The 15,384-nt window shown below is 31.6% G+C and overlaps 1 protein-coding gene across 1 annotated transcript in view; it reads left to right on the top strand.

Annotated features, from left to right (window-relative positions):
• Nucleotides 1-15,384, top strand: part of LOC129226709 (cGMP-specific 3',5'-cyclic phosphodiesterase-like) — a 398,030-nt gene that overhangs the window by 131,893 nt on the left and 250,753 nt on the right. The window contains exon 2 of the mRNA XM_054861338.1: nucleotides 14,548-14,902. Coding sequence (XP_054717313.1) covers nucleotides 14,559-14,902 — 344 coding nt within the window. The 5' untranslated portion in view covers nucleotides 14,548-14,558. The remainder of the gene's footprint in view (nucleotides 1-14,547; nucleotides 14,903-15,384) is intronic.

The following is a 15,384-nucleotide window of genomic DNA, read 5'->3' as shown; positions in this document are numbered from 1 at the left end:
TGCAAAATAAACTTTATTTTTTTAATTCCAAAACACAAAAAAAAAAAACTCCTAATTTTTTCTACATAGCAAGAAAAATGACTTAAATTCGCTACAAAAAATATTTGATGCAGATCATAGTAGCTACTCCGGAGATATTACTTATTTAATCTCCCGATTTGAAAAACATAAAAACTGACTTCAGATAAAGAGTGGAAGCACCCAACTATTCACAAAACACTTTCTGTCATTCACACTGAAAGAGAGAAGTATTAGCATGAAATTGATATGAAATTCAGCTTAATTGTTGAAAAATATAGAAACTAGAGAGATTTTCTAAAGTCATGCCAAAACGGTGACTCCGAAAAATAATCAAAAATCGCATTTTTGAAAAAATATCTTTAAAACGTAATGTTTATACTAAAAATCTAAAAAACAAAAAATTGGCTTTTCTCATAGATATCTATTTGTAAAAAAATAATGGACAAAATCGGAGGCATGACGGCACATGACATTAGACGATTTGACGCGAAATGACCCATACTCGTATTTTTTTTCTCTCGGTCTGAAGGAATTATCCGCCTAGATATTTTTTCTGCAGTGTGTTCGCTAAGTCCGTTGTTACTGCAGTAATTTTTGAACTACAAGACCTTCAATCATAAAATTCGTTTCGATTTATACTAAAATTTCCATGCGTTATGAAGTGAAAATGCTTCCAGCGCCACTTGTCCGCAAAATTCGCAGTTAGTGTCAGTATCTAAAAACATGGTAAGAGATACGGAGGAAAACTAAACTAAAAACCTATTCAACATCATTAAATAAATAAAGAAAGAAAACCATTTTCACCTGACATGAATCCATCGACCCTTTCTCTGCAAGGGTTCAAAAAGCACTGACTGTATGCAGCCTCTCCACAAACATTGCAGGTACTTCGGCATTGTTACACGCAACTTATGCCTTGAGGAAGTTCAGTCTTGTGTCAAGATCTGTATTTGCTTTTAAATACACCATTTTGAGCATTAAATCTAGAATGGATTTATAGCAGTAAGTTACCGCCCCAAGCAAGGGCTAAGGCAGAACTACATGCAATACACCAGACAGCTCTCCCCATAAACATGCAATAAATACCCAAGCTTTGCCTTCAATTCAGGAGTTGAACCGCACCATACTGCGGATGCTCGTTGGTGAGATGGATTCACTCTATCTACCAGTTTGTTGGCACTCTCGGCTTCAATGAGAAGACATCTGCCTCCGGCTCTATCAATCACTATGCTAGATTGAGGAGTTCTAATAAGAACTAAACTGCAGTTTGAGGATGTGACAACCGGGCTGTCTGTTACATTGCATGTAGTTATTTATTTCTAATTTTGAGAACTTGAATTTGTCTTTTGTGATTATGTTTAAAATGACCCCATTTATGCATGCGAAATTTCATTCCTATCCCAAAATGAAAATCACCTATTAATGCTATCCAGTTTAACGTGAGATAATTGTTCTTCACATTTTATTTTCCTTACGCAAGTGTGACAAATTTGACATTATATAGGGAAAAAAACTGTTAGTTAGTTTTGATTATTATGGACGGGATTAGCAAGTGCAGCTTGCGTGAAGAGAAAAAGTGTGCTTTTTTTTGCTTTTCATTGCGTGAGTTTTGTGCGCAAAAACGTTTTTTTTTCCTGTATTAAATTGAAAACACTGAACATATTTTTAATTGACTTTTTCCCTGTATCTCATTCTGGTTTTAGAATAATAAATATAACTCCGAACTTTATTACCATTTCGTTCAGTAAACGACTTCATTGCGTAGCACATGACAACTTTACTATTCCTAGACTCAACTTTTGAGAATATTGCTCATGCATTCCAAAAAATATTGGGGGGGGGGGGGACTTTAGAGATTACGCTTTTCATCCGCTTAAGTTATATGCAATATAGTCAGAAATAGGTTACAAGATTGAAAAAATCTTCCTATGAACAATCTAAAAATATGATTCAGAAGAAAGTAACAAGATTTCAAACATGGCTTCTAGAAATGTTCGATTGAAAATCCTTTACGAAAGAAATTCAATATTTTATTCTTATACCCTGCAAAACATGGACATTCTATTCTCAATGGGTTGCACGTAAAACTGAAGAATTTTGAAACGGGAAAAGGAGAATTATTTAAAGTATGGTATGCATTCCGATCAGAGAAAAGAATATATTGTTGTCAATGTATTTTCTCCATTCGATAATTCTGTATTCCATTTATATTTTGTACTGTAATACTGGGCATTCAGTTTTGCTCAACAGAATATTCAATATCAATGACATGATCTAGGTAAGAAAAGTATGTATTGTGAAAAATTTATATTGAAATCCACTTACATTTAGAGTAGCCGGATATTGAGTGACATTTAAGGAACTTATATTTAACTCTTTTTAATACTTTTTAGATCATACAAAAATGTAATAGTATAACTGCCATGAAAAATATGCTCAAAAAGAAAAAAAATACATTGTTGTTTCACCGAGTTTTTACTCATGAAGTTTCTTTCAAGTTAAATTATGTGACTTTTTTTTCTTCGGTTTTCATATTCTATATTTATATTTTGACACAAAATTCCATTCACATTATATTTCTAACAAGATTCAAGATGGTGATTTTTTTGAGCAATCTTATTGCTTATTGTTTTCATTTGACTGTTTTTGGCGTCCTATGATTTTATTTTCCCCCCGCCATCCTCAGCAGCACCACCGTCGACAAGCTCCTCCCGATGCTGGTATTCTAGCGAAAACCGTCTCTAGGATGCGTCTATATTCTACGCACACATGCATACATACACACACCTACACACATGCACACCTAAACACGCACATAAACACTCATGCCTGCACACAGACACAAACACTCATGCCTGCACACAGACACAAACACACACGCCAACATACACACACACACACATACACACACACACTCGTAATTGCGAAAAACATAATTTGAGTTCAAGATGTCAAATTTCAAATTTGTTTTTTTTTTTTTTTTTTTTTTTTTTTTTTGGTTAACAGCAATCACGCATTATAACAATGGCCAATACCGATATTTGGATTGATGTAAACTGCTTGAATAAAATTATTTTCAAACAAAACCGTGAAACGAAATCTTTTCAGATGATTCACGATTTAGTTTGGGGTGAGTATTTTTTCTTTCAATCTGAAATTCTTTTAAATGGCATTGCATTGCACCTCTAAGGCCCCCCGCGTCTACCGCGTTTGCAGTTTACCAGTTTTAGATGACCGAGATGGCTGGGGCAAATTTGGCTACAAGGACAGTTCAAACCCGACCTGACCCCATAGGAAAAGACTCGCTTTTCCTGAGAATCCGAAATCGGGAACATACCTAACGGTGTGATATTAATGTGCAATGGAGCCCAGTTGTTGCTACGCATCATTAGCGTAGTCAGACGTGTGTGTGCGTGTGTGTATAAGTATTTTGACTATATTGTTCTAGCAATTGTTATTGTAACGGGAGCGCAGATCATTCAACCAGTGGAAATGTAAATCAAAGTAGAAGAGCCTCAAAGAAAAATTCCTGTGATGTGTATAGTTTGCACGTAACACAATGAAAATGTTTCAAGAAATACGAGAAACAAAGAAAAATGAATAAAAGAAAAAAGATTATTAAAAGCAAAAGCTTTGCGGATGAGTAAAAGAATACCAACATTGACAGCTGGAGAGGATGCTGATATACACACACTGCAATTTGCTAAACAGAGGATAAAAGAGTGCTCAAGGAAAATTATTGTAGTATAATGCACAGTTTTGCTTACTTTATTAGCGGCTATAGCTCCTGAAAAGAAGTAAATATATTTTTTAAGAGGAAAGATGAGACACAAGGAACCGAATGAACTGAGCTACCTCATTGGCATTTTAATTGCGGAGCACAGTTTATTTTGTTTTCGCATGGAATGGCAGAGTGCGATACAATATCACGGTTTTATGATTTTTGAAAGGTAAAAGCCGTTGAAATAATAACAGCACCAACGAAAGCTCTGCAACAAGTACAAATTTTTTTCAAAGCAAATGTTTCTAAAGCTGCTGATTCATGGAGAAAATTGTGCACGTGGAATCTATGGAATGAACAGATTAGATGCTTGAATGAAGCTCGTTACTGTGAAGCAATGATTCTATCGCGAAAACTACCAATTATATAATGAACGACACATGTTTATTTTAGGCTCTAACTATTTAATTATGAACTAATTTGCAAATATTTATGATGCATTTAAGATGGTTTAAGACATATGTGGTGGATCCATAAAATTGTGAACTTTAACTTTGACTCAAAAAAGAACTTTAACTTTCACTCAGTGTTATGCTTTAAGATGTTTGCAATCGTTTGTGTGCTCGCTGAGAGGTATAATGAGGTGTCGTGCATAAAAATGTTCCAAGATTATAAGCTGCTGTTTCTATTTTTAACTGTTAACATTGCCTTATGCAGCAAATCTTTGTTTTTCTTTTTTTTTGTTGCGATAACGTGTTTTATTTTCAAGAAGTAATCCTGGCATAGCAGTGATGCACTTGAGAGGTGCACTTAACTCAAATAACACATCCCTTTAAACTGCAGACTTTTTGTAATATATTCTGAGAGTTTGATTCAAAAAATGCTTGGAATATTTTTAATTATTTGCAAAAAAAATTAAACTACTTCATCATTTCTACATTGCTTTTTTTGCAAAACGTTCCAGCAAAATTAATGACGTCCATAAAAGTCCTTGATGTTTTAAATTTTATTCAAACGAAACATAGTTAGTTAATATAATATTAATGAAACAGCAGTTTTTCTCTTTAATCTTTTTCCACTGTCTAATTCAAAAATATCTCCTTTTTTTTTACTATGCAAATGCAGGTACTTCAAAGAACAAACGAATTACAAAATTTTATAAAAATGAGAGGCTTTACAAACGCATTTTCTGTTCATGACACATTTCTTTACCCATATATAGCTGTCAACATCATTAAATAAAATCACAAGTCCTGTTTTCAACTTAAAGAATGAATGTATGATATTTTTGCAAGCGCAATTACTTATTTAGAAAGAAGCAATATATTTTCTCCTTCTTTTGAGAACAAACGTGTTGATCAAACTAAAAATTTTAAAAAAAATCTAAAAGAAGAATGAATGAAAAAATTAATCACACACTGTTTTATTGTTTTGGGACTAAAAGTCAAGTTTTAAACTAAAACTACTTTCAGTTATTTTAAAGAAAGGAGTTAATATTTTAAAAATAGAAGAAAATAAATGTATGGGTTTTGGTTTTTAGACAGCAGCATTTTCTAAAAATAGAAAAATGTAACATATGATACTATGTTTCTTATGTAACAGAACATTGACACATAGCAAATGTTTTTTATTGATGAGCTTAGCTTGTTCAAGCTTCAATATTTTTCATGCTGTTAGGTGAGCTGTTCCTAGCCCATTGTTATATTTATTTTCTCGTTTTACGTGTTTACTTACACCCTTTATGTACGTAGGGTCAGTTGGTGAAACTAAAACATAGTTATGTTGTTTCAACTTTAGATCCCTCCCTTTATTTAGTATGAATTTAGACACAATATTTTGTGCAATGAGTCTAAGGTTGTTATTTCTAATAACTGGGTATGAAAGATTTTACTTCATGTTGTCTGTCAGAGAATGAAATTATGTTTTCATTTATCCCAACGTGATCCCTTTTACCTTAGAGACTGGAAGGTAAATGGAAACACCCCCAATTATTTTCTCATGACTTGGATGTAGGTAGATAATCAGAGTATACGCAATCACTGTGGAAACTTGTAGGTGGATAATCGGAGTACACACACTCAGTTTTGAAACTGGTAGGTAGATAATATTATTACACACAATCAGTTTAGAAACTTGTAGGAAGATAATTGGAGAATAGACAATCAGCTTAGAAACTTGTAGGTAAATAATCGTAGTATACACACTCAGTTCATAAACTTAAGAAGTTCTACACCTCTATCTGGGATCCGCTAAATTCTCCAAATGTAGTCTGAGATCATTTAAAAAGAAAAATAATACAAAAAAGAAAACGTGTTCGTTGAATTTATGTAAAATATTCACGAAATTGCATCAAAAGTCTATTTTTGAAAAAAAAATAGAAAAAATGAAAAAATTGGTTTTTTCCATTTTTCCCGCAGTACAATTAGGGTAAATGCATTTAAATGCCTCTTTGAAAATAGCCGGGATGGTGAAATTCATAAATATATGTTTTTGGTAACCTTCTACATGGCAAATAAAACTACTCTATAAAAAATGTGTAATGTTACCAGTAATAATTGGTGTAATGTTACACGAATTCTGAAGTGTGTAGCACCATTGTTTTAAAAACTCAAAATTTTGGAGGAACCTTGCACTATGGTTTTAGTAAAATTCAAGACGCATATGTAAAGATCAGAATTGGCTCAGAGCAGGTAAACACTTATTAACAAAACGAAAGTCGTCCTTGGTGGCCGAGCGGTAAAAGCTCTTGCTCGGTGACCTGTCTGAGATTCGCGTTCCAGGTTTGGATACCCATCGGGCCATTTTCTCTCTTACTGCAATAAAAATGTCTTGTTTGTACATTACATTGTTTACAAAATAAATAAATAATAGGTGTATATTGGTTGTGATTAAAAATCATGAACTTGATGAATCGTTCAAGAAAGTCAGATGAAGGCTTAATTGTTGCTATTGTGTAATATTTCAAGCTGTCTCTGTAAGCATACAGAATATTCTGGTGTAACCTTACGCAGAAATGAGTGAGACGATACGCTATAATTACATCATCATGGTGTAACCTTCCACAAGCGATGTGTAACTTTACACCAGTTGAGTTACTCCTGAGCAGTGGAGGCAGCTAAGCTGTCTCCGATTTTATGGAGTAACTTACTTTACGCAATTTTTTTACAGAGTTGTTTAAACCAGTTACTTCGCGTTCGTTGACTCGTCGAAAAAAATGCAAGATCACTAAAATTTAAACAACATTTTTTTTTTTCGCGATGTCATCCTTAAGCAATGATGAAGTATATAGAACTGCTTACAAAGTTCGCGAAGCTACAAAAATTTCTTTTATATGTCATTTTGTCTTCATTCACCAGCAGTTTAATTTCGAAAATTGCCATAATAGTGCTTAAGAGTTTCCTTCCAACTCCCCAATGTTTTCTTGTAACCCAAATGACGCCTACGTGAGCACTGAGTTTGTACACTGGGACCATTATGCATCGCAATACAAAAAAAAAAAACCTTCGTTAATATATATAAATATATATATATATATATATATATATATATATATATATATATATATATATATATATATATATATATATATATATATATATTGTATTTTAAAAATACCCCTTGTATAGAAATGCGAAATGTTCGGTAAAAAGTACTTGTAATAGAAAATTTCCTGTATGAAAACATGCATTTTTCAAAATTAAAAAAATTGAAAAAACAACATTGCAAAGAATAGTTATATACATATTCAAAAATACAGAGTATGGAAAGATGCGCCGACAAAGTCTTTGCTTTTTGAACTTGCCGCTTCAGAAGTTTGAAGATATAGCATGCCCGGGGGAGTTTCTATCTTCAAAGTTTATTTTCGTTTTCTTTAAGAGAAAGTTGGAGTTTCTTTTTCCTCTGCTTCTATTTTAAAATTTACTGTTTTTGAAATGAATGAAATGTGCACTTTTTGGAGCATTCCCCGTAGGAAAAGAAAATACTTTTACTGATTCATCAGCTGATCCAGCAGCAGAATTTATAACATTTTTTTCAACGGAAGAATGAAACAGCAAATTGATAAATTAAGCTAAATAATATAAAAACGTCCATGAAAATATATTACTTATATTTACGAAGATAAATAAATAAATAAAATTCAAGGAAGCCGACGTCGGTTAAATAAATATCTGGTTAAAACAGTTGTATATAACTTATATAGTCGGGGTTTGACTGTAGAAGTATTTGAAAAAAAAAATACATATTTATATTAAGTGTCTTTGCTTGTTTCGGCTATTGACGAAGTTAAACAAAAAATAATACAAAATAGATAAAATTACCTTTAAAGTAAAATTCGCGTCTGAAAAGATTAATATGGAGCGATAAAAAATAAAAAGTTAAAAAATTGTATACCACTCTCACAAAGCAAAAGCAAATTTTAATTTTACTCCTCCCAGGTAAGCAAGCAAATCAACTCTTTGCTCCAAAACCATTGCTTTCATAAATATCTTCTATTAGTTAAATCAGATCGTTCAAGCATACATGTTAACGAAACAGTAAGAATCATTTGTTTTCGATAGATTAGAATACTTTTCTTCTTTTAAAAAAGATTGCTTATAATAGCATAGTATCGATCACTTATATAGAAAACAAATATGACACCATGACTAAAGAGAATGAAAATAGCGCAACCTCCCGCTTTTAAAATGCCCACAATGCATTGTTCTGTTGCTCTAAAAGGCCTGTCATCATTACGCGATCTCAAATATCTAGACCGCCTATTGACTGCAGCAATATAATAATGTCTTCATCAAGGGGTTCTGTTCTTGACATTATTTTCCAAACGATGCCGATGACGTCATCAAGTGAAGTCTCTAGTGCCTTCGTGTGGGTAATGATGCGAGGTTTTTCTTCTTTTCGAGCGACTGACCAACTCAATTTGGAAATAGTTAGTAGTGCTTTTTTGGGATAGGACTAGAGATATTGTGTAGATAATGCTGCATGTCATGGATATTTCGTCTTTTGTGGGACGGCAGAAAATAAATTTGGCTTCGCCAGACAATTGTTGTAAGTAAATCGAAATATTTGCATGATTTTAAATTGCTTTTCGTCTTTTTTTAAGGCGGGGGGGGGGATAGATGACTAAGAAAATATGCCTACTGTATTATGTTGACCTAAATAATTATTTTACTTTTTTGCCATTTGAGATTCCGTCATTGTTTGATATGTTTCAGTGCAGTAAATAATAAATAATTTTTTATCATATAAATATTAAAGACTTCATTAATCATGAAATAAAAAGTTTGAAATCTTCAGATATCCGAGAAAAGCTTTTCTCAGATATCTTTTCATCCATAAAATCACTTCTTTTGAATTGAAAAATGAGTTTCTAGTAACCCCGAAACAGACGTCTTCAGATCGCTGCAAACATTTTGCAATTTTACGCTGTAATATGTTCCTGTCCTTTTCTGCACAAAGCTATTTCTTTACTCCAAAGATGCGAAATTCAGGAAGCAATATTCTTCCTGCTTTTGTTTTCTTCATTTTTCTAACTGTCAATCTAACTCTTCTTGATTAGGTTATTTAATGTCAAAATGCGAGTAAACAGAAAATATTGCTACTGTCATTAATATCTTTACTCATAATGAGCTAGATTTACCATTATTGTACAAAATGACCTTTTCATGCTTTCATTAAGTGAACCTTTGTTCAACATATGTAAAAATTTTAACGGAGTTAGGTATATTTTATATCATGCAAGGTGAAAAAACCTAAAATGTTACAATCATTCAGCATTACTGAATTTTCCATCATTACTAACCAAATATTATAAACATTTGGTTTGTAATGATGGAAAATAAAATTACACAAAGTGTTTTGTATTTCTAATATTTTAGACGTTCATTTTTTTACCTATGAATGTTTTATGACGTAAGATGAGCACAAGCTCATTATAAAAATTTGTTGAAGATAATTAAAAAATATAGTTCAATACTTTAGCAATTTTAGCATACTTATATTAATTTTCGTTGATAACTTTAATAAAGTAATCATGAATCAATTGATTAATGAATAACGATTTATAAAAATTATTAAAAAAACAAAAGAAACATTTTTATAGAAAATTCCCTCCATATATATTTTGCTTGGAAGTTTAAAACCACCTTGTAATACTACTATATTATGCACATAAAGAGAGATATGGGATATGCATATTACGAGAGTTTTACGGACTGTATTAATTTTATAAATTGTTTCTAGACGTACTCTTTTCCTTCTTTGCATCCTCTTACCTAGTAAAGGGAGTACTGTATTCGAGTAAAAAAAAACACTCAAAAATCGGCCTAAGTTTTCCATGTTGCTCAGCCCCGAATAAATGTTTAGTTTTTTTTTTCTTTTCAAAGCGACCACACGTGTATACATTTCTGAGAGCGTATGGATGTTCTGAAAATCCATTTTTGACAATCCCCGGGTTAATTACAAAGAGTTTTCTCGTTGCAAACTCAAGTGGTGTTATAATTTGGCAGACACTTCGCGATATATCGCTTGGCGACAAATGTGGCGTGTTTCTTTTTTTTTTATCGGGTTTTAATTCAACCACTATTGGCGATATTTAGAGAGTTACCCATTGAATCACAGTAAAATTGCCAATAATCGGAAAATGAATCTGTGTAAAACGTTTTTTTTTTTTTTTTTTTTTTGGCTTCGGTTCCAACAAACTAAGAGTGAAAATGTTTGTAGTGCTTTCTTGCTAATTCCAAGGCATTATTATTATTAAATTGGCGTAACAGTAAGTCATTTGATGCACACGTTAGCTCGTTTTTTGTAAGTATTCTACATTGAAGGTAAAAGACAGGATCGTTGAGGCGAATACAAACAATGTAGATTATACCACATTAACATCAACATGCTTTCCGAAGCACTGGTTAACATTAAGATAAGGAGTAACCAGACAACCCTAGTAGAATGAACCTTCCATTTTTATCGCTTGGTGAGAAAACTTTAATTCTTTTATGATATAAATGTGTGAAGTAAATTAACATTAACGTCAATGACAAAAATAATTGACTTTAAATGCTCCCAAATCTGAGACAAGTTTTGAAAAATATTATCTACGAGACCTGAATTTTAAAACTATAAACTGAATGAGCAGGTTGCCATTCAATGTCATTTTGTACCCACTCGTGATCAACTATTCCATATTATTACTGATATTAATATTATTCACCGTTTAATCTTCATCTTATAAATATTGGTCTGCACGATGCCAACGCTAGTTTTTGCATGATGGCATGCTTAAATGTGCGTGAATTGGTTTGTTTTATTTAGATATATCAATTTCAATTTAAATTATAGTTTTCAAAAATAAATTGAAGCTGAACCGATTTCTTATTGAAATATATCACTGATTTCTATATTTTATGTTTTTGACTACATTAGTCACAATATTTTTTGAAAAATCTTGTTCAAAGCATTTAATTGTTATATTATAACTCTCACTTTCATGCGCTTTCAATACAGGAGAAAGATACTATGTAATTTTTTTAAAAGTTTTTTAATGTAATTATTTCAAATTATTTTCCATGTGTCTGAATCATAATATGAGCTACGGTTATGCACCTTTTTATTTTTCATGAAACCCATCAAAAACTTACTGTGTACAAAAATTACTATGTTAAAACTTACCATGTGTCTCACTTAAAGCTTTAAAAAAAAAGTTCTTATATGACTCTCACTGTTATACACTCTTAATACATGAGACGGATGAAATATAAATTTATTTAATGTTTATTGATGTAATTATTTGAAATTATTTTAAAAGAAATCTGAATCATATCATGAGATATAGTTATATATATGTTTATTTGTTATGAATACTATCTAAAACTGACTATGCATCAAACTTACTGTGTTAAAAATTTTATCTGCGTCAAACTTGCTAAGTTAAAACTTATTATGCTTTGAACTTACTATGTTAAAACTTAGTATTTATGTTACTTAAAGTATTTGAATCTTATTCTATGAATCTCATTTTAATACATTCTTAATACAAGAGAAAAATGAAACATATTTTTTAAAAAGTGTACCGTTATAATTATTTGAAATTATTTTCCTTAGATAACTGAATCATAATATGAGCTACAGTTATATGAATTTTTCATTTTTCATGAAACCCATCTAAAACAGACTATGTATCAAACTTGGTTTTAAAATATAGCTAAACCTTTAAAAAGAAATATTTCTAGAATAGGAGATTTGGTGTTTATAAAAGTTTAACTTTATTCTTATTTAAACGTATTCAAACTGTTCTTTCTTCATATTACTTTATACTGTATCTGTGATAACTACCTTAATCCTTGTTTGTTGCTTGTAATCCTACGTTAATCCTTTGAATCACCATAAAATTATTACGATTATAATAAATAGTGCAGTAGTTGAGGGAAAAACGCTGTGGTACGCTGGCCCACGAAATATTCAATTTTTATTGTAAAAACAATGCAAATGTAATATAAATTAGCTTCAAACCACATTTATTTATAGCCCTCTTTTCCAAAGCGTTAGATTAGTACCACAAACTTTTTTTTCCCACAACTACAGCACACACAAGAGAAAATTTTTTTTATCTCAATGAAGTTTAAAATATAATTCGAAAAATAAAATTGCTTTATACTGTTTTTTTTTTTTTTTGTAATTAAAGTTAAAGAATTTTGATAAACTGTGACATATTTTTGATTAACTAAACTTCTTAAATTACAATGTTTCAGTGTTATTTTAAGAACTTTTTTCATACGATATGGCATTTTTAACACCGAAAGCATTTCTTTCACACATTTAAAGTTATTTAAAACTAATATACGTTACTGAGTAGTGTAATAATTTTACAGAATGTTTAAGTTTTAATAAGAAATGAACTTCTTTATTCAGATTCCAGTTCTGATTTTGTTGAATGTTCATGATGCTTAAGAGTTAGCTCAAGTGCTTTTATTCTGGATCTTTTTTGAAGGTTCTCACTCCTTTGTAGTCTCTATATACTATGAGTGAGCGATATAGGAATTTCTACATTGTGGTGCATCGCCAACCTTACATAGAGAGCGATGTAAAAAAAAATAATAAATAATAATTAAGAGCTTTATTTATAACTGCTTGTTTAAATTTAACAAAATATTTTCAAAATGAAAAAATATAAATACTACAAACAAATTCTAACATCAACTAGATATTTCCAAAAAAAAAAAAAAAGTGCAATACATGCAATACTAGCTGCTGTTTTGCAATTTAAGGATTGCTTTTTTTCTTTTTGTTTTGTTTTATTTTGGTGAGGAATTATATGATAAACTTTGTTAAGAGCTTAAAAAAAAAAACAAAAAAAAAAAAAAACATTATCTGCAAGTCTTAGGAAAAGTGAGGTTCGATGTTTGCTTATGATACTTCGACACAGATGAGCCCGCACTTAAAATGCTTGGGAATGGGCTAATTTTTCAATTGTCGAATGGTACTCTGAATTTTACCGAATGATAAAATACGAACATGAACACAAACAGGTATCTAATCAGAAGGTGCATTAAACATCAATATTTAAAAATAAAAAACAATTTCGCAGTGCAATCTCTAAATTTACCGAAGTGTCAGAAAAAAATGTCGACTAAGAACATTTTTTGTTGGTCACAGTGACCTCCCGTGACCTCCTATCGGGACGTCCCTGCTTCCACTCGCGCTTTGAGGCAGTGAAGAGATTAAAAGGGCAACGATCGTAGACCGGTGTCTGTACAATGGTGCTTGAGTTTGTAATCGGTGCGATATCGATGCATCGGTTTAGAGAAAAATTCTAATCCAGTTTAATGATGTAGGATGATGAAGGATGTACATCGTTTTTTTTTTTTTTTTTTTTTTTTTTGCGCTGCATCGATACATCTCCCAGCCCTACTATATACAGTAATGTCCAAAATTATCCTTATATACATAAATTGAAAGAATTCATAGAAACTAAATTATAATTCACAATTTTTTCTGAAATTTTACCTAACATCATTATAATTAAATACAAGTGAACAAAAAAAAAAGAAACAGCAATGCGTGTGATATGAAACTGCAGTACAAAACAATGCAAATGTTAATGAAATGTGGAAAAAAAATGGAATAGCTCAGAAAAAGAATAAACTAAACGCATTAACCTTTTATTGTGAGATGATGTTTTCATTAAAAGTCGTTATTATTATTTTGAGGGGGGGTGAAGTATAAATTCAAACACGAGTCCATATATATAGATGAAGTGATGGTAAAATCGAACCCGGTTAGTATTACGGAATCCCATAACATCTTAAAAGCACCACGACTAAATTTGATATCGTGTAAGAAGAATCCGAAAATTAACTTCTCTTCCACAATGCCCTTTTTCAGCTTCAGTTCTTCAAATAGTCTGTAGATCGTCGATATCGCGCATAGTAGTCGATGTGCAGTCAATATCGCGCAAAAGACTATAGTTGTAGCAAACTGACCTGGCAGCGTTAATCCAGCTTGGTTAATATCTGCGAAACTGTTTTACAATGTTGCCAGGTTAGGTTTGCCTTCGCTGTAGTAATTAACCTTTTCCAACTGTTTGATCGCGAAAAGCAAACTGTAGTTTGAATTCAGTAACAGTGAACTTCACTTGGAAAGATATGATTGCTGAAATACAACTTACCATATATTACACCACAGTCAATGTATTGGCAAAAAGATCTGCCTAGATTGATTTCTACTAGGGCTGTACTAAAAAAATTTTAAACAAAACTAGCAACTTCAGTGTGTTTTTAAAAGTCTTCTTAAATATTTCTTTTCATTTTCAGTTCTTCAGAGCATGATGACTGAGCTCGATATCGTGCAAGAAGACTCCAGCAATGAACTTCTCTTCCGTAAGACCACGACGGAACACCTTCGCGAGTCATCCGTGGGGCAGTACTTAACCGACCATTCCAGGTTTGCACGTCAGTGGTTTCTAAATAATGCTACCCCCGAAATGATATCCGAATGGCTGCTAGGGCACGGTTACGATACTGATCCGGAAATGCCGGATAATGTCCTGTCGCTGACGGATTCTTACAATAAGGCTACCAGAAGTGGGAGGAACTCTGTAACATCAGAACTTTTCCAAGACATGGTGACGTGCCCTAAAAAGAAGAAAGCCAATGGTGCTAGCAAGTTGTAAGTAACATTTTGGTTTTTTTAAGTAATTTATTCAAAATATTTGCATGTTTGATTTGATATACGTCCAATAACGTAGCTCTAAGTTTTTAATTTTAATGCACATGGCTACATTTTCTCAGAACAAATCGAGCATAACAGGTTTTTAAGGTGATATCAAACAGGTTTCTTATCAAATAATTGATCTTCGGTACTTAATATTACCTTTTTTGCTTCGTTTCAATTATGTAAATAAATTCAAATTAAACAAAAAAATTTTCAAATTTTATATTGACATTGATCAATGTTTTTCCTAATTGTATTAGGGGCATTTCACGGTATTTGTGACATAGGGGTGTCCGTAACAAAACTCATTAAAAGGTTAAAATTTTTATATATATTGAAAAAGCACATTCCAAACGACATATAGGTCATATTTTTTTCTTTATTTACTTCATATTATACATGTAAACGCAATCAAAACATCAAAAATACAACTTTTA

This window comes from Uloborus diversus, chromosome 7, assembly GCF_026930045.1.
Source record: "Uloborus diversus isolate 005 chromosome 7, Udiv.v.3.1, whole genome shotgun sequence".
Classification (NCBI taxonomy): Eukaryota; Metazoa; Arthropoda; class Arachnida; order Araneae; family Uloboridae; genus Uloborus; species Uloborus diversus.
The sequence above is the reverse complement of the archived record's forward strand: the minus strand, read 5'-3'. Positions and strand labels throughout refer to the sequence as shown.